This window comes from Centroberyx affinis, unplaced genomic scaffold (genome assembly GCF_046629955.1).
Source record: "Centroberyx affinis isolate AG114_WGS23_722 - 3 ecotype Tasmania unplaced genomic scaffold, CSIRO-AGI_Caff_v1 ptg004517l_1, whole genome shotgun sequence".
Taxonomy (NCBI): domain Eukaryota; kingdom Metazoa; phylum Chordata; class Actinopteri; order Beryciformes; family Berycidae; genus Centroberyx; species Centroberyx affinis.
Genome location: NW_027282161.1, coordinates 79,423 through 106,312, shown reverse-complemented (window position 1 = coordinate 106,312; position 26,890 = coordinate 79,423). Strand labels below are relative to the sequence as shown.

The 26,890-nt window shown below is 40.0% G+C and overlaps 1 protein-coding gene across 5 annotated transcripts; it reads right to left on the bottom strand.

The window, feature by feature from the left end:
- pspc1 (paraspeckle component 1) lies at positions 1–26,485 on the bottom strand. 5 transcript variants are annotated; one of them, XM_071544306.1, is made up of 10 exons: positions 26,010–26,485; positions 24,347–24,496; positions 23,916–24,067; positions 22,160–22,255; positions 21,504–21,700; positions 20,707–20,791; positions 20,339–20,444; positions 10,686–10,743; positions 6,717–6,865; positions 4,979–6,224 (listed from the first exon to the last, which is right to left on the bottom strand). In XM_071544306.1, exons 1-10 carry the CDS (start codon positions 26,388–26,390, stop codon positions 6,012–6,014), a joined length of 1,587 nt encoding a protein of 528 aa, XP_071400407.1. In that variant the 5' UTR covers positions 26,391–26,485; the 3' UTR covers positions 4,979–6,011. The 5 variants fall into 5 exon arrangements, 4 of the variants coding, with proteins under 4 accessions (XP_071400410.1, XP_071400409.1, XP_071400408.1 ...); XM_071544309.1 differs by lacking the exons at positions 4,979–6,224; positions 6,717–6,865; positions 10,686–10,743 and adding exons at positions 1–94; positions 927–969; XR_011696869.1 differs by lacking the exon at positions 10,686–10,743 and having other exon boundaries at positions 6,088–6,224.
- Positions 26,486–26,890: the final 405 nt, after the last annotated feature.

Genomic DNA, 26,890 nt, shown 5'->3' with positions numbered 1-26,890 from the left:
CAGGACACAGCGATGGTTAGTGATAAAGCGTAAAGCTGAGCGGTAGAGGGAATCAAGAGTCGTAACAGCATGGCCCAAAAGGAGGATCAGGAGGCTGGGAAATATTGAAAATGAAAAAAAAAAAGAGAATGCCCTTATAATATGAAATAGGGTACATATTGAAGTATTGGCACAAACAATAAGTTTACCAAGTGCATACATCTTCAAGTGAACTCAGGGCACAAAAACTGCATGAAGTATTTCAGACACAAGGGGTCCTTTCATGCTACATTTTAGCCATGTCTGGTTCTTTCAGGCAACCAAAGGTAACTAAAATCCTGAAAAATCACATCTTTGATACAGCTAAAATACTTGAATTTACCTTTGGATGACACTGTAACATGTCAGTTGGGGATGTTCCCTTCCAATTATTTCAAATTTAATGTAAATGGGAACGGAAATCTATTCAATTTTACCATACGAAAGAAAAATCTTTTGCATTGTTGTATAAACAATTGATTCTGAAAAAAGGTGATTTAGTCCCAACTCTTAACAGTGAATCATTTATATCAATCATCAATAATGTTATTTCAGAAGTTCAGAAATCAGAGGCATCAACAACGACTGAGGTTTTATAAATCATCTTTATTTAATGTAGATGCAACACTGGCGTTGAAGACTTACCTGATATGGTGGAATCATAAATATATAAAGACATGGTTTGTGTGTGAGAAAAAGTATGGTGTAAAGATGTTGGAATGTACCTGTAAATTGCATTTTTGAACAAATGAAACTAAATGGGGTTATAAAAATAAATTAGGCTCACATCATTTTTACAATATTATGACAGTAATGAAAGTCTGAGAATTGAAATGTGATGTCCTCTCCCCATTCTTATTCTTGTGTAGACTGGCTGTGTGTGTGTGTGTGTGTGTATTAGGGTTCACCTATTCCTTGGCCTCATCGCTGCAGGCTGTATGAAGAGGGGACCTACGAGAGGAGAGAAAGAAGACATTTTTAAAAAGGTATATCCTGTAACACTCTGCAGCTCAACTCTCATTTCCCATAAGATCTACACTATCAAACTTAACAAGCAGTAACAAGTAACAACCCCAACTACAGTATGAGGCACTTTCAGTTTGCCAAGAGAAAGTGGCACAAATCTGGTTCATCAGATTACCCAGCTCTTTCCATCTCTCTTCTCCTCTTTTTCTCTGGATCCATCTCAGCTGGTAAATCAACCGTTGAAACTATTCTCATTTTCCACTTTCCTTTTGTCATCTTAAAAAAGACTGACAACATACAGTACATTCCTCATAACAGGGGCGTCAATTCACTAAAATCCGTGCATCTAATATAATTTGCCACCAAAATTTTGAAATCCCTATATTGAGGAAGCAATAATCCAAGGCCCAGCTTCATACTACTTGTCAAGCATGAAGAACTAATGTTATATACTGTCTGATAAGGTGGTATTGACCTGGTTCGGGGTGATCTGTGGGTGGATTTTGACCATTTATTTGAATTCCGTTTATCAGAATCATTAACACGAATTACTATGGTACAATTGGATGTTGGGTACTATATTTACTGAATATTATAAGAATCCAATCCAATTAAAGTGTCAAACTTGGGTGTAGTCAAGTAGCTTGGTTTCTCTAAGACCAACTTGTATGTCTACCAAATAATGTTGCACGAATACCTATTGTTAGAAACTTGCTGGTTTCTAACAACAGGTTTCAGAGCAGTCTGAGATGGTGGGTGTCATGGCGTGTGATTTGACATGGAATGACCCCAATTTTTCCAAGGTTTTTGCTCTCCGTTACAAAGACAAAAACTACAAGATCAAATTTGGACTCAGGTTAAAGTATGGCAAGTACTATACCTGGTCATATCCAACTGACACCCATGCCTCACTGACTCCTCCAACCACACCGTCTCTAGCTTAATGTCTTTCCCTAGATGAGGTCCTTACAATAATTTCCAACAGATCTACTGCTTTCTCCGATTATCCCATCCCCTCCTTCAAAATCACTGCTGATCTACTCCCTTTTTGACGATGATCACCTCCCTGACATTTGGCCTATGTACCATCTGTCTTCAAGCCAGCTAATGACTCCTCTACTCCTAACCCTTGACCCATCTAATGTTCATTCATTTATCCATTCTGTAGACGCTTATCGGGGTCAGGGTTGCAGTGGCAACAGGGTGATTAGAGCAGCCCAGACGTCCTTTTCCCTGACAACTTCCTCCATCTCCTCCTAGTTGCTCACCCCTCTCTGGGATGGGACAGGCCACCTTTTTGCGGGAGAGAACCATGGCCTAAGGCTAGGAGGTGCTGACCCTCATCGTGACTGCATCACACTCAGCTGCAAACCGCTCCAATGCACACTGGGAATCACAGTTTGGTGAAGCCAGAAGGATGACATCATCTGCATACAGCAAAGATGCCACTCTAACGTCACTGAACCGGACACTCTCCAGACTTTGGCTGCTTTGATATCCTGTCAATGAATATCACGAATGAAGGAGGGACAAGGCACATCCATGTTGGAGTCCAATGCCCATGTTGAACGAACTTGACTTCATGCCAAGAACAAAATACACAGCTTTAACTCTTAGATAGTGTATGGGGACTAATTGGCTCGTAGCAGCACCTGATACTCCTGCAGCACCTGAAACAGGATACTCCGGGGAACACAATGGTAGGCCTTTCCCAAATTCACAAAACATTAGTAAACTCCCATTCCATCTCAAAAAAGTTGGTCCACTGTTCCGCGGACAGAATCAAGATTCAAGATTCAAGAATTAAACTGTCTGATGTCAAGTGTCTCCCCAGTGTGAGTTCAAGGCATCCTCTGTAACACTGCTACCTTCAGCAGCTGTTGCCATCTCTTTGGTCCACATCCTTTTTAAACCTGTCCAATCGTTGCTGACCTGTGGATCTCTGGGTCTTTGTCACCTCCACATACCCTTTCCACTGGGTTTCCCCAGGGCTCATCACATCCCACAACTTCACATAACATTGCTTTGCTAATAACCTTTGTTTTCCATCCTCTGACCTCTCAACTTGCCTCTCATTTTAATCTCCAATTGGATGTCTCCCCACCAGCTCAAGCTAAACCTTGACAAGACTGCGCTGCTAGTCTTCTCGGGCAAATCCTACCTTGTTCAAAAATTAGCTATCACCATTCACAACACCACTGACTCCTGACCAGACTGCATGAACATTAATTGAAGCAAGGTCTACATCACAGCTACTTTTCCCACCACCCTTGCCTGTGGCATGGTCTTGTTCTCTCCTCTGACATTTCTTTTTCCACCAAGCCAGTATATTTTCAATTATTGATTGAAACCCAAAATGGGTCACAGGTCTGTTTCTTTCAGATCCCCACATGAGAAGAGTAGTACAATATTTAGATGAGCATTAGCTTCAGGATGAGATCAGATTTTCCCATATTTGGCTTCCAGAATGAAAACGGTTGGGCAACTCTAGCCTTTGCTATATGCTATATTTTGAAGCATATAACCCCACCACCTTACCAGTGAATTAGTCCTCAAACAGTCAGGCCCTGCAGAGCAGCATTAAAACCTTTGCTAAAGCACTGTGTTTTTTATATTGTTACCCTTGGCACCAGAGATAGCAGGTGGCATAAACATTCTATGCTGTCGTTTAAGGCCACAAATGCGAAAAAGGGCCACATGATGGAATTATTATTATTGTTAAGGGTAGTTGTAATTTGGTAGTGATGACTGGAGTGTTTTGGGGCCACAAACAGAATTTTGTTAAGGGCCACCAAAGCTTGGTACTATGTTCCTTGGCCTCTGAGAGCTTGAAGAGTCCTGAACTGGATGAAATCAAAGAACAAGCAGTTGACTGTTTATCCAATACTAATGAATTAAGTCTACAAACAGCTTTTACTTTCCAGATACTTGAACAGCCTTAAAGGCAGTAATATCACCTAGATAAGAAATAAAGATCTCCTTATGCCCCCCAGCAAAAGCATCATAAAGAATTTAACTCAATCTATGGTCTACTTTCAGCAAAGTGTCAATTCTTGTCAAACTGGAACGCACACACACCATTTATGAAGTCTAAATCCCTTCTAAACAAATTTCAGTTATACATTCGTTTCTTGCGCTCATGCTTGCACTCACACACCCCTTCCCCCCCCCACACACACTCACATCTCTACACTGCCAGTTTTGCTCACACACTTCACATTATTTGAAAAGCTACACCAGACAGGTATTCATCAATAGGTTGTAATTCAGAATAATGCCAATGTCCTGTAGAAACACATCTCCACAAAGTCAACTTTTCAGTCATTGAGGGAAAACTGGTTGATGTTCCCATTGATGTCCATGCAATTTGTGACATTTCACAATGCATTAGCAATGATTTGGCTTGATCCCAGGTTCATGAAACACTTGATACACGTGGGGGAGAGGAAGGCTGGCTGCCAAAACAGTTTCTGCAGGACAGTGACAATAATCCTACATAGGCACATTGTGTGTGTTTCATGACACAAAGATACAGGAGAAATAAATGAAATTATTTACCTGGTACAAAACTATTCTTTAGCATCCATGATCCCTGGTCAGGGCATAGGACACCTCTCAGCTCCAATGATATGTAGACAGCTAGTATGGTCAACCACGCAAAGACAGCCAGGTCCATATTTAATGTATATTTGTTTAGATGCAATAAGCACAGATGGTTGAGCACCCCCATACATACACATACACACTTTACACAGATGTTTGGGCTCCAACACAAATACCATGGACAAAGATGTACTCCTCTCCAGACAAATCATTTGTACAAGTTTTCTTAAGAGTTTTTCATCGTCTTCGCTGAGGGTCTAAGTTTGGTAGTGTCGGTTATGCTATTTTGTGTCCTGTGCTTTGTATCGTTTCTTTGTTTCATTTTGTTTTATGATTGATTAGTTAGATCTAGGTAGGCGTGTTCTCTGTAAAGTCCTTTGAGACTTGACTTGAACAGGTAAATTAACCCTCACCAGAAAAAATATATTTTCACCCATTTACTCTACTTACACACACCATTTTAGACCATTACAAAAGTTCCTGGCAATCTAAAGTGACCAAAAAATGGACTATAGGTTTAGGTCTATTGGGGATGAGGGTGGGGTGGTTGAGAGAAGAGAAGTTCTCTTTTAGCAGAATCAGGTTAATTCACTGTCTATATGAAAAATTAGACAATCCTTTATATCAGAAACAGAAACAACTTCCAACAAATTCTTTATTCGTCTTAGGTAACCGTCAAATACAGGATGCACTGTAGCCGCAGAAACATTCACTGAGGACATGATGGGATGATGGGAGTTAAAAAAAAAGGTCTTTTAATAAATGGAAGAACCAAAATATTCCACTAGTCACTAATGAGAGCTACAACCAAACGCAAGAGAAATGTTAAGGAGATTTGATTACGGAAACTATTTTTTGTTATAGGACTATTTTACAATATTCACAGCTAACCATGTTGGAGATTCTAATAGATATCTAATCTGATATAAGCTACATGTGGAGCAGCTCAATCCAGCGTATCTAAGCGAATGACAGCCATTACAATGGCACAAATGTGCAACTACAAAGGCCTTGCTTGACATGCTACAAAACAAATGTTTGCACACTCAATATTCAGCACACACAACCAAGGACAAAAAATACATAATTCAGAAAATAGAAATGCAGTAACATATGCTGTGAAAAATATTGTATATAAACATTGCAGAGCAGTGTCCATACAAAGCATTGGCATGTAGCTTACTCGATCAAGTCACAAAACACGTCCCCACTGACAACTCAGGTTACAATGGAGAAGGAAAAAAAACAGATCAGATTTTCAGCTAACAGACCTGATTAGCAGGGATGTGACTGGGAATTAGGCCAACATAAAAGCAGGAAATATTAGTGGGTTGGGCCAGTAACATGAGATTCTTCAATAAAAATCTATGAGAGCTGTGTGTTCTAAACCTGGGGAAAAAAACACATCCCTGAACAGAGTGTAGTTAGTATCTGCGGCGCTTGTTATTGGGGCCATCAAAGTTTCCCCCAATTGGATTGCCCCTGCCAAATCCTGGGGCCCCTCCAACAGGAGGGCCCGCCGGCGACTGCTGCTGTTGTTGCTGTTGCTGCTGCTGTTGCTGCTGCTGCTGTTGCTGAGGGGACTCCACCCCTGGTCGGGCCCCCACTGGTCCACCTTGCGGGTATCGATCGTTTCGCTGCAGTATTGCAGGGGCGGCATTAAAAAAAGGGAGGGGACAGTGTGAGAACGAAAGAGATTTTATTATGTGCGTGGTGGCACTGGGGCATATTTAGGGGTCAGTAATGAACACAATGTGTTCAGAAGAGGAATGAGAGAAGGATTTTTCAAAGTTGTCATCATCCAAGAAAACAACGAAGTGAAGTGGACCGAGCAGACAGAGGAGGGCGAGAGGAATGTGTCTATTAGTTATGGCTCCAGTGTCTAGTCAGATTAGAGACTTAAACCGGATATGGCGTGTCTGCATTATAGAATTTTTTGCTTGAGCTTGTAAGAGCCTATGTTCAAATTCTAGTGAATAAATTACTTTTTAGCCAGACTAATTCTGCGAAATTGGGTTTGAGGGAGTCCAAATTAATACTATGAATAGAAACTATGCACAAGCTGTTTTAATATTGAGAATGTAAGGAATAGAGATAATGAGCGCAATTTATTTCAGCGCATACATTACCATGGCTCCGTTCTCTGACATCAATGGTGCGCCCATTTTTGGAGTTCCCTCTGGGCCCATGGCTCCGCCCCTTCCACTCATGCCCATGCCCATCATTTGAGGGGGACCCTGGTTACCACTGGCCCCTGCAGAGGCTGGATTATAGCCATCTACACGCAAAACAACGGAGCATGGGTTGGTCACTCGGGATGGAGAAATCTAACGCACCCAATGCCCCGTAAGAACTGTGGCAGATGAACGGTAGAACTAATATTAATACGTTCAAAATGCAAGTTAACGTTGGCTTTTGGTCAACAGCTAAAATGATTGTCAGTCATGTGATGAGTACTATGGCATTAATTATATGTAAAAACTACTACTGCTACTACTTTTAAGAGAAACTAAACTCCAAACCCATATCTGTGTAAAGCCTGGCATCTAATGGTAAAAAGTATGCTACTGAAATTGCCATCTGCTATTGGCTAATCTTTGGTGCCAGTGTGTTCACCTTCTATAACAGGTGGTGACATCACCTGGCATCAAAGATGAGCCAATAGCAGATGGCAATTTCAGTAGCATGCTTTTTACCATTAGATGTCAGGCTTTACACAGATTTGGGTTTGGTGTTTAGTAAAATGTACTCTCCTTAAATTTGCTATTGTCAGTTGAATTTCATTCAAAGAATAAATATATTATCTCTACACAACCAAAAACCAACGTTAAGCTAAAATAGTTAATAGATGCTGTACAGAAGACAGATTTTAGAGATGACATTTTACAGATATAGAATAGACAGAGACAGCAGGTTGAGTAATTATTAGAGTGAGCAGACTTTGAGAGGTTCACCCATTGACACCTAAGATTTGAGGCCAGCACCAACGACCACTTCTTTTTACTAGCTAAACCTAGGATTGCACATCACCTTTATCATAGAGCAAATAGAGTTGTTGGAAAGCAACAACCATGGACCTTAACAAAAGATGGATAGACCTGCATAGAAATTGTCAGTTCTATCCCAATCAAACACAAACCCAAGCGACAGACCTCTTCCACTACTGAACAGAACTAGAATACATTTAGATTCAAGAAAGAGTAAAACATTGTTACAAGAACAAATCTGACTTTTTCATCATTGCGATGCAATCAAGTTTTGCATTGTAAGGACATAGAACACTATTGAATGAACAAATATAGCCATTAGCACCAGTACTGAGCTACAAAACAAACCAGCTGTCTTTAACACTAGCATGGAAAACAGTCTCAAACCATCAATAGTAAGCCAAGCCATTCACACTAGCATGTTAACATGTTCGAGTAGACTGACCATGTATGAGAAGCCTGTAAACAGGGATTCACCGATGTCTCTTTCTAATGCAGATACTGATTAGAGTACACTGCTTTTATCGGATGCTACCGAGTGCCTTTTCTATTCAGATACATTTTTCTCCTTAATAACCACACTTAAAGCTGCACTAGCAGCTGGCAGCAAGAGGGAATTGTTTTAAACTGAACTTCAAAACCCAGAAATCATGTAACGTAAAATGCACACACCATGCTCATGTTTTGATGCTTTATACAAAAGATACCAAAGGGATGAGAGAGGCAAAAGACTGGCTGCTGTTTAAGAAACAGTTTGGATTTCACTCTGAAGTTACGATTCCACTCTTAAGTTACAATTCGTCACTTCCCATGGGTAGACATTTCCTGCCAATGTCCATACCTGACCCTAGAATTTCATTTTGGGAAATGGCATCTCAATTAGTGGGGATGGGATGCTCTTCTGTTACAGCTCCACGTAATGATTTAAGCTGATAAAAAGGGTGCATTACATACAAGTCTTGCCTGGTACAGATTTTAAGGAAAAATCCACCCTCAGATATTCTTACACTGTTATACTGTATATATCAATATGTGATGTTCAATGCATTTCAGGGGTTACTTTTTTGATGTATCCACTTTCCCTCAACCTGCATCACTAACTGAACCATCTACTCCACTTACAGATTTCCTGCGTTTCCAAGAATGCCTCTTGACAATCCCCAGAAAATGGGCCTGAACTTGTTGCTTTCAGCTGTGGCTTTTATATGTAGGAGAGAGGAATGGTGATTGCGAGAGCAGAGTTTTTCCAGTTGAGAAAAACAAAGAGTCGCACTGCTCAAAATACACTGCATTCTGGTCTATTGAGGCTACTGTCAGTGGAGAAATTGTTCTCTCTGCCTCTTATAGGAGGGATTTCTCCCTGTGTGATTGATGAGCGTCTGTGCAAAATGCTGGCTCTTGAAAGAAGACCTTGCTCTTTGATTCTGAGGAACTGACACCAAAGCCTGACGTTTAAAGTTGATGTTAAGATAGCTGAAAATGATTCTATTAAATTTGTATGATGATGTATGTAAATTTACAGGTAATAAAACACTATGATAGAGGTCCACCGAGAATTTTTTTTTTTGACATTGTTCCTCAAATAAAGCCAGCAACATGACTGAATTATAGTCTTAGTTTTAAGTCCAATTTGCTATATAGCCTTTACAATTTTAACAGCATAATACACTACATATTCACAGCATGTTTTAGGCAGAAAACATTTCAAAATCAGTGGATCAGATCCCATTATAATGTTCCCATTTTTCAATATGATCCAGTGTTTTAAGCCAACAATAGCATAATACCGATCCTCAGTATTGGCTCAGTGTATCCCAATGTGTAAACACAGGTACATGTGTACAACACACACACTTGCACACTTTTTGCTTATCACATTACACTGCCTATACTGCAATTAACTGTAAGATTACAATCTAATAAGTGGTTAGACTGGCATGGACTATTTCTCGATATGTATACACACACACGCAAATAGCGTTATAGATGCACACACACAATCGCGTACTCAAACACAATCACATAGTAAGACCTGGTAAAAAGCACTGTATTAAAAAGAAACTAACTGCAGCAGACAGAAAAGCCAAGGATGAAAGATGTTTTAGGGAACGAACCCCACTTCAAATATCGCACAAAAGACCAAGAACTGTCGATATAAAAGCAAGAGAGAAAATTACTTGAGCCACATTTTCAAACCAACTTACACCCCCCTACACACACACACACAAAATTATTCACATAGGGTCAAACATATATGAAACCGCACTTCACTGCATGTATCGTCTCCAGCAGGAAGAGTGTCTCATTATAGTTTGTACTACAGATTAAATAAAATACAAATAAAACATTCCATAGCAGTTTTGTTTAGAGTGGTGATGTGCAGTCCTGGGTTATAATCTTGATATGGTGAAGAACCACCATGAACCTCCCACAGTCAGTCCCAGTTCTAGCATCACAGACTATGTCCCTGCCTGGCTCCGGCCCCTAGCCAATCACCCTGCACTGTCAGCAGATCAATGATCTGATGAGCTTTGTGGAATACGCCATTTGCAATCCTGATAAAAGTGGTCTGAAATTTGTCTTTACCTCCTGTGACCTATTACCAGGCATCATTCACGTTTTCAGAAGTCATTTAGGAGCTATTTACAGGCAGCTGGCAGGCAGCGGGCCACATCCAGCCCCTGCACCTCCCTATCCACTTGATTTAGATCTGCGAACAACTCAGGATGAGAGCTCAGGGGCCAGACATTACCTAAAATATGAAACCCCACCCCCACAACACAGACCCAGTACAGTACAGACTCTGTGCTCTACTGTATATTTTAAGTACAGATATTGCATTGTGCTATAATGTGCCATATTTTCAGTTTTCTCGTCTTTCAATCCCAAGTGACTCCATTTCACATCAAAAAAGGATGTCAAAATACACATGGAAAATTAACAGGAAATCCACTACACATTCAACAAGAATTACACTTGCCGATACATTTGGTTGAAATGGAGCCGCTTGGGATCCAAGACCCATTTCAGTAAAAAAAAAGTGACATTAAAGCACTCATTTTATGTGGTTTTTGTCAGTAGTGACCAGTCCTTATACGGTCATGCCCCTACCTCCCATATTAATGGCTCCACGAGGGCCCAGCTCACCCATTCTCATTTCCTGTTCCCTCTGGAAGAAGTGAAGAAGAACCTTCAGAACCAAACTCTCCTAAAGAAAAGTTCTTCAGCAGATAGCCTAATGTTCAACACACACGCTCACACACAGTACTCATGATAGGTATGTTAGCCGCTCCATGGCTCTGTGGGAATATGATTGAGACTCTTAATCAGGGATGGAACTTAAGGTTTGGCCAGTAACCCAGTGGGGCACTTTCACCATGCTATCTCACTTGGCCTCTATTCAAACTCTGGCAAGTGAGCAACATTTTCCATCAGCCTGCCTGGTCCGTTAATTTACTGGTCACAGACTAGCTGGGTGGAAAAATTCCCATCCCTGATTGCAATCAAAATGCAAAACTCGTTAGTAAATTAAGGTGAGTACGAGGCTATAGTAAATCAATAGCTGGATGGAATTGTGCCTGCAAATGTACCTTATGAAATTAGCCAGCCCAGAAGGGCAAGAAGGCCATTTCATCCACAGTTGGTAATTCATGAAATGTTGTTAAAGCTTACACCATTCATTATATCGGGTTCTAGACCCAGCCCAAAGTCAAAGCAATGTCACAATCTCAGTTAGTACATACACACAGAGGAAAACAATAAGGAGATGCTGTGTTATCCATTCATACATTTTTTCACATACACACAATATTACACAAGGGATACAATTCATTCCAACACGACACACAAATGTTGGAAAATCGCTACACCGAAACATTTCTCTCTCTCACACACAATCCAGTAAACATACAAGGTGTATAAAATGCAATAATGAATGATTTCACTGACCTGGATTGAGCCTGGCTCGGGACTAAAATTTAATAGAATTATTTCTGATGAAACAAACTCATCTAGACAATGCTTAATCCAAGTCTGTGAAACCAGCTGTACGTTAATGATCCAAATGGAGAAATTCAATTTAACATCTCAGACCCACTTAACACCTGGCTGTGTCATGGGTCTTCTGCATTTTGATTTGATCACTAATGTATACATGGACACCATCTTGCTCACTAATAGTGGTGACGTATAGCTGATGCCTGTGGTATTATAATCAGAGAAGACATGTTTTGAAGTAATAGAAATGGTGCAGAGGCTGTTACAACCTCACTAGAATGACAGTCTGAGTAATTTACTCTCTTCGTTGTGAAGGTAGAATATATTGAAATAAAGATTATGATATAGTAACAAAATGGAATCTCAAGAACAGAATCTAACCAATATACAATTGTGATACTCAATTAGTTATTTAAAATAGTTACTGTAAATACTGTGATGCTAACCTATGTGTACTTACCTGTTGAATGGTAAATGTTATTTTATTCACAACAGTAAATATACATTTACTCACTCACCTTCACATTGACTCATCTCAATCATTCAGCTTCCTCACAGTGACTCATTTACCTCACATCAGCCATTCAATAATAATAATAATAATAATAATAATAATGAAAAGTGCTGTACAATAAAAGTAACAGAAGAAATATTAACAGTCAGCCATTAGGGAAAACTTGCATTGTTGGTTCCATTAAGGTCCACTCAGCAAAACAAAGCAAAATATGCTTTAACTAATAATAAGACTCCCAGTAAACAAAATTACAATACTAGAATAATATCAGAAATAGCAGTTAAATCCACCTTCAAGCCCATGACATGTAAGTGCATTAGGCTGCATAACTTCACATAAAGGCATCTTAAAAAAAAAACAAAAAACAAAACTACTGCTGCTACTATTTTAAAAGAGTAACTAAACACCAAACCCATATCTGTGTAAAGCCTGACATCTAATGATATAAAGCATGCTGCTGATATTGCCATCTGCTATTGGCTGATCTTTGGTGCAAGGTGATGTCACCTTTCTATAGAGTACAGCAGGTGGTGACATCACTTGATACCAAAGACCAGCCAATAGCAGATGGCAATATCAACAGCATGCTTTTTACCATTAGATTTAGCATCTAAGGTTTGGGGTTTAGTTACTCTGTAAACATCTCAAGGCTAATCTCAGCAGGACATTACTAGACCTACAACAAAGGCCTAGAAATAAATAAATAGGTATGTGGAGGAAAAGGGGATAAAGCACCAAAGTGTGCCTTCTTGTATTTTACTTAAGTGGTCTATAGATAAATTAAAGGATAACGCTGGTGTTATTAAATAAATTCCTTACCGTCAAAAACCCTATGAAAATAACAATATCAACAATGCATTTCCTCTATTCCCATTACTTTCCGGCTTCCCATGTTCCCTTTTTAGCCTTCAAACTGGAAGTCATTGGCTCCAATTGTAAGCTAAAAACCTTTAAATACAGCTCATAGCAACATAGTTTCAATTTTAAAAATCGCTAACTGTTACCATGAAAATTCAGGCTTGTGGTTATTACCAAATCAAATGGGAACAAATTCTTCATTACGACGGGGACTATTTTCAGTGCTACTTTCCTGAGATCGCAAAACGTGTTTACAGTCGGCTTATTAAGTTGTTTGAGCGAAAAGTCGGCCGGCCCGGTGCATCGTGATGATGAAATATGCTGCCCAGAGCAACGGCATGGCTCTGTGACATGTTTTTAATTGTTTTTTTTTAATACAATGGAGTTCTATAGCTGCTGGGACATGGCTGCATTGGGCACCGGATACATGGACAAGACTTGTTAGCAAAACAAATTCATTGCTGATTTTGTTATTTTCATAGGATTTGTTGATGGTAAGAAATGCATTAAAAACACCAGCCTTATCCTTTTAAGGTGCTACATGTGCAGGGTTTCTGCAGGTTCCAGAAAGTCAAATTTAAAGCTCTTTAATGCTACCAGGAATGTAATCTAAGACAGATATTCAAAAATGAATCCCAAGCAAAAAGTGTGGGATAGATGACGACTTCCCAATTTAACACAGCTGAAACTATCAATTACAGCATAAACAAAATTACACAAAATAGCAACTTCGGTTTAGGGACATGACGTCCAAATGCTTTAATAAAGCTGATGCAATGAAAACGAGGCCTATCTCACCTAACATACAACTGCAGCTTAGCTCACAATCAGGAGCTGTCAAATCTCAGTAATGTAGGGTGAAGACAGAAAACAGAGAAGGGGCTATTATCAGTCGAGGGGCATCATCCCCATTTTAACGTTACAGTATATTTCTATGGAAAACTGGCCAAAGGACGATTTCAATAACAAACACACATACGACAATGTTTACTTGCTGCCCTCTAGCCATCACCTTAGGAATTTGCACTTCCACATTCAATAACGCGAGTCAACTTCCTTTAACCAGCTATGGTTCGCAAGCTAGCTTGCCACTGAATCAACAAACTGACATGTTGACCTGATCTGTTAGCTTGCTGCCTGTATGTGCTCTGCTAATGCTCTCTGCCTGTGTTTATAGTCAATTTAAAAGGTTCCACTGGCACTCTAAATCACCGATCACCCTTAACAGAAATCTACATAAATTAACTACGCCTATATGGTCAAATTTTATTTTGATAAACGAAAACTAAAATGTATTTCAAACATTTTAATACCATTTAAATCCTTACATTAAAACAAAACTGAACACTTTTTCAGACTTTTTAAGGACCCGCAGAAACCCTGATGTAGCATTTTGAGTTTATGAAAATTAAGACAACATTTACCACAAACCCATTGGTTCCTGTTGCAAAGAGGATGCTACTTGTCCCCACCCCCCGGTATCACTCAGCCTGTGTTGAGCATGAAGAAGGTTAAATGTCTATAGCAGCCCTTGATAACAGCTAATATGCATTCTAATCAGTTAAGCCAACGTAAAGTTCAAACTATGCAGTTAGAATAGTGGAACTGGAGTAAAGTTGGGTATTATTTGCAAAGTAAAAACAGTTCCTGTTTTGTAAAGCAATCCAGCAAATCCCGCCAAATCCGACCTGGTGTCACACAATGTAAAATGCAGTGTTGAAGCCAGTAGAGGCTACCAGTGTTCTCTGAGATAGTATTGTTTGTTTGTGGTAGTTATACCAATTTTAAATTGAAATTGTTACGTTTAAAATAGATCAGTTGAGAGGCTGTTCAATGTTCAGAGTTGTATCGCACTTTAGAGTGGGAATATTTCACTGCCAAATCTGAGTATTGAAAACAAAATTTGTTCTTTGGAGAGTTTGGACAGTTGGAGTATTGGAGTAATGGTGGGTGACTGAAGGGTTGGGGAAGCAGCATGAGTCTGTCCCTGTAGAGAATAGAGTGTTATGCATTTTCAGTAGGCAATAGCAATCAGTGACTTCCTTACAATAGTACAATAGACAATGCCTTTGTCACTTTTGTCCAATCTTTCAAAGTAATTCTGCTACTCAAAAAGATATTACTTCTACAGTTTACGTGTAACACATACACATTAGAGGAAATGTTGAAACACAAACTTCAAAATCTTTAGTTAACTAACTGAAATGTTAAAATATACTGTTTTCATTCAGGTGCGTGCCAATTCTTATCAGTGGTAAACCAAAGCACATAAATCACACCACAGAAACCAGGCACAAACACACACACGCATACATGCGCGCGCACCCACCCACTTCTTCATGGGCAAATGAACAAAATAACTGAACAAACAAAAATCTTATGATATATATACTTTAAAAAACTATACACATTTTTTAAGTGCTAGAAAAAGTATACATTTACTTTAATTGATGGATAACAATGAGAAGTTTGATACATCATATAACACATTAAAAAGGCTAAAGGTTACTTATTCTAAGCCTTGTACTTGCAAGAAATATAACATAACTCAAGAATTCTAAAACTCAACCACAAGGTTTTATAGAGGGAGGATTAATGGGGAGATGTTGTCAGCAAGTCCTGGGTTCCAATCAAAAACATTGCATTAGTTAAATTGATTTGCTTTTAAAGAGTAACTTAACACCAAACCCATATCTGTGTAAAGCCTGACATCTAATGGTAAAAAGCATGCTACTGAAACTGCCATCTGCTATTGGTTGATCTTTGGCGCCAGGTGAGGTCACCTTCTATAGAGTACAGGTGGTGACATCACCTGGCACCAAAGATCACCCAATAGCAGATGGCAGTTTCAGTAGCATGCTTTTAACCATTAGATGTCAGGCTTTACACAGATTTGGGTTTGGTGTTTAGTTTCTCTTTAAGTTGAACAGTTTGAATTCAAGAATTCAAATGCATGTCTAAAGAGGGAGGATTGGCACAATTTTCAGTCAATGTCCTTTACTATTACAACTGTGTACCAGAGTGCTTCCATTACAACACTCAGTGTCTGTTTGAATATGTGCCATTATAAGTGTTGGCAAGTGATTAAATTAAAACCAAACATGAAGCACACTGATGTTATTTATACATTCAGTAAAACTGATGTACAGTGGAAAACAATATAGATGATTTGAATTCACAACATAAGAACACAAACTTCTCATTCTATGTCTGTTATACAGTTTTCTTTTTGTGCTCTTCATCTATTTGAATTGTGAATAGGGTGTGTGTACACACAAGATATGAATTTAAACTCTAGGTCCTAGGTGTGTGCATCCCTCTGTAAGTAATGTGCAAGATGCAGACTCCGAGTAGGGGTTTCTGGCACAACTTCATCTACTTCCGAGGTGCATGGAGAAGGGAAAAAGGTCTAAAAAGGTCAAAACTCCAGCAACACTTGTAGTATATATAACAACTTTATTGATAGACCAACGCGTTTCGGCTTGTGGCCTTCATCAGACCCTGATGAAGGCCACAAGCCGAAACGCGTTGGTCTAACAATCAAGATGCAGACTCCAGCAGGACCTCTCAACACAGTAGAAGAATAGAGGAGAAAAGTTATTACATATACATCAGCAACATATCTCACACCAACATCTACTGGCATGCACACATGGGATTAGAGATAAGGCACTGATAGATTCACAAAAAATGTACTCATCCTATTTCTGACTAAATCAAATCCTACAGAACAGATGAGGTCAATATTGTAAAAACTTGAGATGTGCCTTTACCCTTGCAAATACTTGAACAGGATCAAGACACTGAGTGGCTAACTCATTCTGCAAGTTAAGACACATCAAGAACTTCATGCTTTTATGTTTTTGTTAAACTTATCCAGCAACCACTTTGCCCAAATCTGTTAACGATATGAGAAATTAAAGTTTACTAATAACTAGGCTTGGGCGATAGAGTACTGTTATTCAGCACGATATTGGAAGGCCACAATAACATTTGTCATGATAAACATGAGATTGTGGCACAGTTCATATATATTCAACAACAAAGGAGTTTTAGATGAACCGCTGCAATTACAAAGACTGAGCTATGTGAGCCAGTAATGGAGTCTGCTGAGATTCTGTTGTAAGTACCCAACATTAACCTGTTGAAAATGATAGAAAGCCAGCAGAAATTGAGATCACTGTTTTGGGTAAATATGCCTATTTGGTACAAATACAAATCAAATATTGATATGTGTAGGCTGTAAACAATCAACACTAAAGTTGTTCAATACTTAATTTAACTTGAAGGCAAGGGCATGGAACAAGACAAACTTTCCCCTGATGCAACAAACACAACAGCATTCTGATAAGAGCGGCATAGCCTACAAGTTATTATTTCTTTACTTTGGGGAATCGCTATTTCAGTGATTTTTTTTTTATAGTAAGCTCTGCTTAGGAAAAATGAGATTGTAAAAGCTACCAGAGGAAGTAATATTAAAATAGATATAAAAAAAAAAAATAGGAATGTTCACTCATTGGTCCATGATGAATATTTATAATTGAAACAAAAGCAATACGGAAATTATTTTTTTTCATTTTTCAGAGGGTGACCATGAAGAGATTGGATCATACTCAGCTATTGTCTGGTTAATAGAGAAAATACACCTAAAATACTGATATTTAAATGGTTTAAAAGTCTATGAAATGGGAGCAGCTTGATTTAAAATGAGGGTTTCCGTTCTGACAGACAGACAACTAAAACAACACTGAGTTACTTCTGGTGTCGACTTGGGCATAAGTCATGTCTACAAAGATGGTAATATCTACACTACATATATATCTCAAACGTGTTCAACTCAATGTCGGCACTGGCCCAACATAATGAAATTACTCAATGTAGATGACAGCTCATAAACGATAGGGAGACCCGCCAGCCCAAAAGAAAAAGAGAAATATCTGCATCGCCCCTCCCCATCACTTCTCATCTTGGAGAGCTTTTCATCTTGGAAAGGCAACGCGGATGTTCACTTTACTTTTGGCTTGAAAATGATCACTTTCCTTTGTTGTTCTCTTGTTTTTCCTTGGAGTTTCAGTTGATGCAGTTTGTGTTTCTGTAGGTGGCGCCCTTTTCTTTGTCTGTTCAGCCATGGTGGCTACAGCTGCTCATGCTACCCAGTTCTTCTTCAACTTATTTCAAACAAATCGCTGTTGCTGCTGCCGGAAACGGACAACACATTACTTCCTGTGCGGCAGAGGATTTTTCCCAGGAAAGAGCTACCAAACTCTGAGTTAAGAACAGCAAATCTAAAAGCATTCATGAACTGGGTATAGGTTAAATAACTGTTGTTTTACATCAGTTAACGTTAGAGCGCAGTAAAAGGGACATCTGTTTATATGAAAATATCACAGGTTACTTTAATAGAGAAGTGACTGCTGGCATGGTATTGTATTGTAAATACTGCATTTAGAATGTAATAGTAAAGTAGGGCTGGGTATCGCTTGGAGATTTTGAGTATGAATATCAACAAAATAAATCAGCTTTCAACCCATGTTTTTATTTTTATTTTTAAATAAAGCATCTTGGTGAGACATTCTCGGGTCAGAGTTAATAGGGTCTCCCACTGCTTGGCTACTTCCTGGCTTGGCTGGGTCATCACAGCTTTAGCTGCCAGAGGTAAATGCGATCAGAGAGTAGCGGCGGCTTGTTTCAGTAAGAGGAACAGTAGATGGCATTTGTCTTGAGTCATAATGATCATGTTGCCTTGGTTAACGTTTCCTTGACAAGACAGTGCTAAAACAAAGTGAAACAAGGCATAGAAAATGGTCTAATCTAGCATTAATACAATTGAGGCAACCTAATAATGTCAACACTATCTGAAGAAAATTTGTACAAACAAGATAGCAGACAATGTCATGCGTACTTGTGTGGCCATCACTGGCAGTGTTGGAGTATGAATACATTTAAATGCACAGCACACTGTCGCTTTGCCAATCACAAGTAAAGCTGAATGCAAACATAGCATAGCAACTAGCTGTGAGGAGTGCGACAATAGAACAGTACCAGATCAAAAAAACAAGAGAAAAATCAAATGATGGCACTGAATTTTCTAACATTTTAGTGCTCATTAGTATTAGTGTGATTCGGTTGGTGGCTACAAAAGAACCGCATGAGTCAGCCCTAGCACTAAAGTTATGAAACTATGCCTATGGCTACTAAAAACAGCATAAATTAATAGAATATTGTTGTCTACCACAGCAAAAGTAATGTTTTCATTTTTTTGTTTGTAGATGCAGCTGTTATTGCCTTCCGTGCATTATGTTATATGATTATCAAGGCAACTAAACCCCATTCAAAAAGTGCCTCGACAACCTCACAAAAAAAACATCTCACCCCCATAACTAAAAAGTTTTATAAAATATTATGAATTGTAACTTTCTCAAACAGCAGAATTCTGAACATAGGTGAGATGCTGTACCAATAGGATACAGGACTGTTAAGACAAAACCTAAAAAAAGGAAAACAGATGGTCTCTAGACACAACAGAGTCGGTATAGAAGAGAGCAAATTCTTTGGGATAAACTGAATCATATCTCATATCCTTAATATGAGGAAGGTTCACAGCTTTAGTTGCTGTGTTTCATTTTCAAAGATCACTTCAATCCATTAACTCTCATAAAAGTGAAACATTTCTGGATGAAGCAGCAAACAACTTGTCCTGTGAATGGTATATTAACTGCAGGGCAGACCATTCCTGTGGTACTGCAGGCTAAAAATCCCTTTTCCCCTTAAATATTTTGTCTAGGAAATACGATTAATCCACAGTGGCATGGTTTACATGTAGCCAAAGAATCCAATAAGAAGTCTACTGAGCTCATGTAAACAAGAAGAATGTCCTGACTAAACCCAATCTGACTGAAAATTCAAAACTGATGAACCCCCTCCCCCCCCAAAACAAAGCAAAACAAAAACAAGGCAACTCTTGTAATAGGAGACTGTGAGACCATCAAGTGAATGGTGATAGTAGTGTGTAACATGCAGAAGATACTGCTACATACTGCAATATAAACCATTGGTCAAGGCCCATTTGGCTCTAAATGTGGTACAAATTTACCAGGACAAATCTCTGGTACATCCAGGTAATGTGCTTCAAGTGATTTGTATGTGTAAATTCAAAAATTGTGTGCGTGTTAGGGTGATGCCCACAGCAGAGTAAAAAGTATGTGAATGGTATCAAGTTACGAACCGCCCCCCACCTTAACAAGCGGTTTAATCATTCATTATAGGTATGTGTTTTAATCATATACAAAATTAAACAAGAAGCACCTTTTCTGTGCAAGTATAACTCACCAGCCTTTGTGTGTGTGTGTGTGTGTCTGTTTGTGTGTGTGCACGCATGTATTCCGGCAGTACTCACGCTGTCCATATAGTTTGGTTTGAAGCCATCAGGCTGCCGTCTCATGTCCTCCTGTTCCCTGTGTCTTATCATCTCCTCCTCTCTTCTCCTCCTCTCCTCCTCATGCCTACAGAGAGATAAAAGCAGGAAATGAAATGGCCTGAATTCTATCTTAAACGCCAATCACTTGACAGCTCTGCAACAACTACATGACAATGACAAAACTGTTTGATAAAATTATAATAAAACCATTGTGTGCTTCACTAGTTAGTGAGGCACACAAAACATCAATTTGGGAGGATAATCTCAGTTTAAAGTTAATAGCGGACTAACAGCAGTGGTGCTCCCTCATTCTGTCATAATGGTCTAACCAAGGACAGGACACACACCTCATCTCCATCTGCTTGCGTTTCTGCAGCTCCTGGTTGCGAAGCTCCTCCAGTCTCCTCAGCTCCTCCTGACGCCTCATCAGATCTGGGAGAAACGAGCAACAGAGTATGAGTGAGAAGAACAGACAGAGGGAAGGACAAATGAAGAAAAGGAAGAAACAAGGACAAACAATTCTACTATCGGTAAGGAACAAGAGAAAGGGGCAATATTCATGATTCCCATAACTAATTGATATTCATTTATTATATTTGGCCGGCCCACCAAACCAACAATTTGTTTTACATCTATTTAAGGTGCTGGGATGCACCAAGCTGGAATTCATGATGATGATTCTGGTCGATGTAGTTCTCTTATGGAATCATAATGACCATAATCCATTGCACCTTTGACGCAGCATATGGTCAAACAGACAGAGCTCTCGACTACCGCTGGTATGTATATGCACTGGAGGTATTCAGTGCATATAGACGCACATCAGACAGCTAACATTGCAGTGGGAAGTTAGCCAATGCTTTCCCCATAAGCTTACAGAGTGAGTTACGGTGAGATACTGAGCTCAATAAATTAAATGTCAACAAAAATGCAGCCTACTTGGATAAATACACACACACACACAACTAATAATTCATTAAAACAACTATTAAACATGTGATGGGCAGTCAAGTCCATCATCATTTGACTAGAGAGACAACAACTGTTTCAAACAGTATGCCCCCCTCCACACACACAGGTTGGAAGTGCCAAACTGCCTGTGGGGGAACACTGAACCCTAACCCTAACCCAGGCATGGCTCTACCTTGTCTCATTAACATGAGCTGGTGTTCATGTTTGGCCGCCTCCATCTCAGCCTCCAGTTTCTCCTTGGCCTCTTTGATGTTCCTGTCCACCTGCTCTCTCTGCTGTTTCTCCATCTCATCCAGAGCTTTCCAGCGGGACGAGTACTCAAACTCAAAGGTCCCCGGCTGGGCGAAACGTGGTGGCTGCTCTCGCTCCCTGGACAAAACAACAACATAGGATTTATTTATTCAGGATGACCTGGATTTGTTGTGTGGCTTCACTAATACCTTTCTGAAACAGCAGAACTACACACAAAATAAGTGAAAACTAGCTAGTTCCATGTTTCCAGTTTACAGTCTCGGATAACATGAGTACTGAGTGACCAGATAAATAAGTTAGACATAGAACAATAAAACATTTCTTATCTCATTTATTGCAATTGTGATGTAATGATACATTCAATAAAAAGTGTGGATAAAGTGTGCTTGAGTAGTTGCGTGGGTGAATCATCATTATAAATCAAGTATTTTAATAATGACAAATACATCAAGAATCGGCGATCATCCCTACAGCTTATTTCATGATGTTGCATTTGATGAGGCAACACTGGCAAGCATAAAAACTCTATGTTTGTCTATATATCATAAGATGTCTATGACGTGGCATTTTACTTACTTATGGTACTGTGGATTTTTCTGCAGCATTTTCTCCGGCAGTCCATCCTCCTCATCAAGCTGCTCTGCGGGCTCCACAATGGCTGGACGAGGGGTGCTGGGGGAAGGGAGGACAACACTCGGAGTTACAAACAACACTATTATGAAGAGAGAGACATAGGCTACTGCAGCAACATCTACGAAACGCAAATGTCACTGACTGAGATCAGAGTAAACGATTCAAGAATTCTCCACTATGCTTGTTGCTGTGCTTGCCCCAAAACCTCCACTATAGGCTGGCGAGTTGTAAACAGTCTTCCAACCTTGTGGAACCACCGTGCAATTGTTTGTCTACAAAACACTATTATTTTGATGCACGAGCTGTTATAAGAAATATGAGAGAGGCCCTGTTAACTTCAATGGTTTTGAAGAAGGCTGAGATGGATGAACTTGCTCCATGTTTGGTTTTCGGATGAAATTCAATAAAGTTTTGATTGACATGGGGATGAGGAGATAAATAATCATTTTGGGATGAACTATTCCAGTTGATGCCAAGCTAACCACACCAACATTATGACAGTTTTTGTAGCAACAACTTTAAAGGGAGCAGCAACACGGTGAAACTACTTGGCAAAACTCAGTGAATGGTTGGAACTAGTGGTGTAACGGACCGTAGTTGATCCGTGATCCGTACGGATCCGCCCCCATGGTTCGGAACGCATATGAACCGCGGATTAATTGCAAAGTTTAACCATCATAGTGTGAAATACAGTTTTACTGCCGCTGTTACTTTTTAAAGTAATAATTCCCTAAGTCTCGATGCAGAGTTGCAGTGAAAAGATACAGACAGACAGATGCTGCTGTGTTTTACTCTGAAGCGCAATGATTGTGTAAGGGAAGAAAAAAAAAGGACGAGCGACTGATTTAAAAGCCGTCGCTCTCTCCTCCGTTGAGTGAAATCCCGTAGGCTGTGACTTGACTTCGGGCATTTTCAGTGGTGGAACTGGGAAACTGGGCATGCTTGTCATTGTTGAAATAGATCGCAAGATTGTGATGTTTATTTCAACTTCGGCAATATGCTGCCTTCCCTTCACACACAGCTCCGCTCAGAGAAGCTCCGGTCTCTCTGCCTGTCTGTGGCAGAGCCTTCAGTGTTGATAGGCTATTAATTGTGACGTGTAACCAATCAGATAGTGCTGTGGGCGGGACATTGAGCGAGACTACAGAGTGGAGACTACAGACCATCCATGCTACAGACAGAGAGAGGTGGCTGCATCAGAGCCAAAGTAGCACATTTTTAAATTAATTCAATTCAATACTACAATGTGTCTTCAATACGTCAATACTAAAAACACATACATAGGTAAATAAAATATATAAAATAAGAACAGCAAAAACAGTTATCACATTTATACATTCAAACATACATAATATAATATAGTCCTAAAGTGCTACATTCGTTTTACAGTGCTTGTTACTTTGTGTTGCTACCTACCTACTTTTAAAGTGCATTTAACCCTTTTTTTTTTTTTTGCTGATCCGAAAAATGATCCGATCCGTGACTCAAAACCGTGATACGATCCGAACCGTGAGTTTTGTGATCCGTTGCACCCCTAGTTGGAACACTGGTCGAACACCAATTTTCAGCACATATCAGTTTGGACAAGCCAACTCACACAATCATACACACAAACATCTTGTCAAAATATGAGCACCCACACAGCACGGTGTGTGTGCTCATTCTATTTGCTACCCACCCATCCCACCCTGCCTCTTACGTGGTGAGCAGCAGCGCTCCCTCAGCACAGCGCTCCAGGGCTTTGCGTGCAGCTGGTTTGTTTGCAAACTCCACAAAGCCTCTCCCTGTGGGCCGGCCACGGTCGTCCACCACGACGACAGCCCGCTCCACCGGCCCAAACTGAGCAAATGCCTGCAGATTGAAGGTGGTTTGTAGATTAAACATCACTTCACAGAACTCTATTTTACATGGCAGCAGAGATAAGAAGCAAAAATGGACAGTACAAAGTTGATTCTGAAATCTAGAAGACATCAAATGACTTTGAGTTTGCTCTCAGGCAATAATAGGGGAAAAAACTAATTGATAAAATCAACACTGAAAATGGAAACAAAAGCAAATAATCCCATTCCAGTTGAATCTATGATCTGAAATACTATCAGAATGTCATTTCTAAGCTCTTGTCCACCATACCTCTTCCAACAGCTCATTCGTTACCGCGGGCGACAGGTTGCGCACTGTGAGTGCAGAGCCATGCGTAGCAAAGCGGACCCTGATTGGTCGGTTCTTCAGAACAGTCCCGTCCAACTCAGCTTTGGCAATCTCTGCCAATGTACGCGTTTCCTGGGAGACAGAGGATCAAAGTTAAAGACATTCAGGTACTTTAAGCAAAAGTCATGTCCTGCCTCTTTTTGGTGAGAAAACACACGGCAATAATGCTGTATACTAGACTATTAAATGTCACCAGGACCTCATCAGATCTGATTAAAAGTTAAATATGTGGAATCATGTCAAAGAATTATTCTGCAATGCTCCCTGCCATCAAGCGTCCGGAATACATTCAAAAATTCTACTTAGTTGATATTCATGGATATGCCTTCTGTGTCCCAGCAGAGAGGTGGTGCCATGACCTCATTAAGTAACCAGTGCTCCCTGGACATGTACTCGCTCCTGATTGAATCTCCAGTAAGCGCTATCAAATGGATTACCAATCCTGACACTTCATACTTTTGTTAGGATATCTGCGGTCACTGAAAGCTACGGTTAGTGAAAGCTGCTCACACTGAGCAAAACGGGGCATCAACGCACTACCAGAGCAGCTCCCTGTAAATACAATTGCAAAATAGGTGTTTATCATTTCTTGCTTCATCATAGAGAAACTAGTCTACACTTACATTACAAGTGTATTTTGAAGTTACATGACATGGATAACACTGATAAATAATTGTGTATGAGACTTATTGCACTTGAACTCTACTGTACTTATGTGGACAGACCCCAGCATGTTACCATTTTATACTATTTTATAAGAGATTTATTCCTCCAAATGAAATTGTACACTGTAGTAACCTCTCAAGAGAGGAGCAAGCGCTACTGATGTAAACTGTGTGTGTGGGAGTTGTTGATGTTAAAGCAACTTCTCTTCCAGTTCATTCTCTGTTTCTTCCCCCTTCAGATAAACTCCCATTGGCTGTTCGCAGGTTACTCTCAGATTTCAGTCTTGGTGAGTCTTGGACAAGTTCACACTACATAAGCCCGATCAGACTGGAGTGACAAAATCAAGCGTGCTTGAAAACAATCTTCTCTGGTTCTGGTTGGCCTGGAGGTCGTTAGTACACACATCGCATTAAACAGAAGCGCCTTTGTTTGGGGGAGTGGCAACGGGAGCCTACATTTGATTACATGCTGCTGGTCTCATGCATCAACTAGAACATTTGGAGCAGTATCAGATAAGTGAAATTTCATTACTGTTGCAATCACACTTAATTAAGAGTCACTGTGTAAAACCTACCGGCTATGTTTTGTTGCCAAAGCATCCCCACGTCCTTGCAATACAAAGTAAGCAACTACAACATTGTTAATACATTTGAAGTAGGCTAAATAATGGAGTGTCACCACCGTACTACAGCACATCACAAACAACTACAAACGGTTGTTGTGGGTTGTTTGTCAGTTCCTAACAAGGCCTAAACCCAATTCTTAACACTTGCTAACAATAATTTCGTGCATTGAGACCGTATAATAGTGTATGCCCACACACTATGCATTTAGTTCACTGAAGCAGGCAGGTAAAAGAAGAACACATTCTTCGTTGCAGTGGCACAATTTAAACGACTTCAGCGAAGCTTGAACTTACTAGACGAATGAACCCGAATCCTCGGTCTCGGTTGATGAAAACCTCGTTCACATTCCCGTATTTAGCGAACAGCTTTTTGAAATCTTCATCCGAAGTATCTGTTGGGATATTACCGACGAAAAGGCGACAGCGCTGGGTGAACGTCTTCTCCCCCGGCCTCCGAAAACTCGCGAGGTCCAGAATCATCTCCACCGGGCCTTCCCCACTTCCATCCCCGGCTGCTTCTGCTGGGCTGGCCGCGGCGGGTTGCTGCGGAGGCGGCGTCGGGCCTTCTTTGTTCGGCGCTTTTTGCTCCATGGCTGGGGACTCGGGACCGCGTCTCGCAGGCTGAGGAGAATTTGTGCTGTGCATGTTCACCTGTTGTACATTTCGGTTGGCCATGTCCAGAGGAAGCAGCAATGACAAGCAGTAGTATCCAATTCAAATTAAATTTGCGGAGGAAGTGGGTGGACTGGCGTTGTCAGTATGCACGCTCTCCAAGCGCTGCTAGCCAACTACCGTTAGCAATATGGCGACGGCTGCGCGCGCAACCTGCTATACTTCGATCAATTACTTGTATCCTGTCAAGGAAACTTTAAAGATTCATTGTTTTGTTTTTTTTATATATTACGTTTTTCGTTTACTATTATTTTAGAATGAATGAATGGAATGAACACCTGCAGATTCCCTCCATAGGACATAGTTGCCCATCCCTGAGCTATACTGTATGATTGTATTCCAGTCTATGCTTATACTGGCCTTTAAAGGCAGCATAAACATGCTTAGAATACCCAGTGAAAGAATTGCCAATATATAAGACTGGAGTAATGAAATGAGTGTTTGTATTTTGTTTGTAAATGTAATTGGTTCTTTTTCTGTGCATTTGATAAATGTTTGTGCTG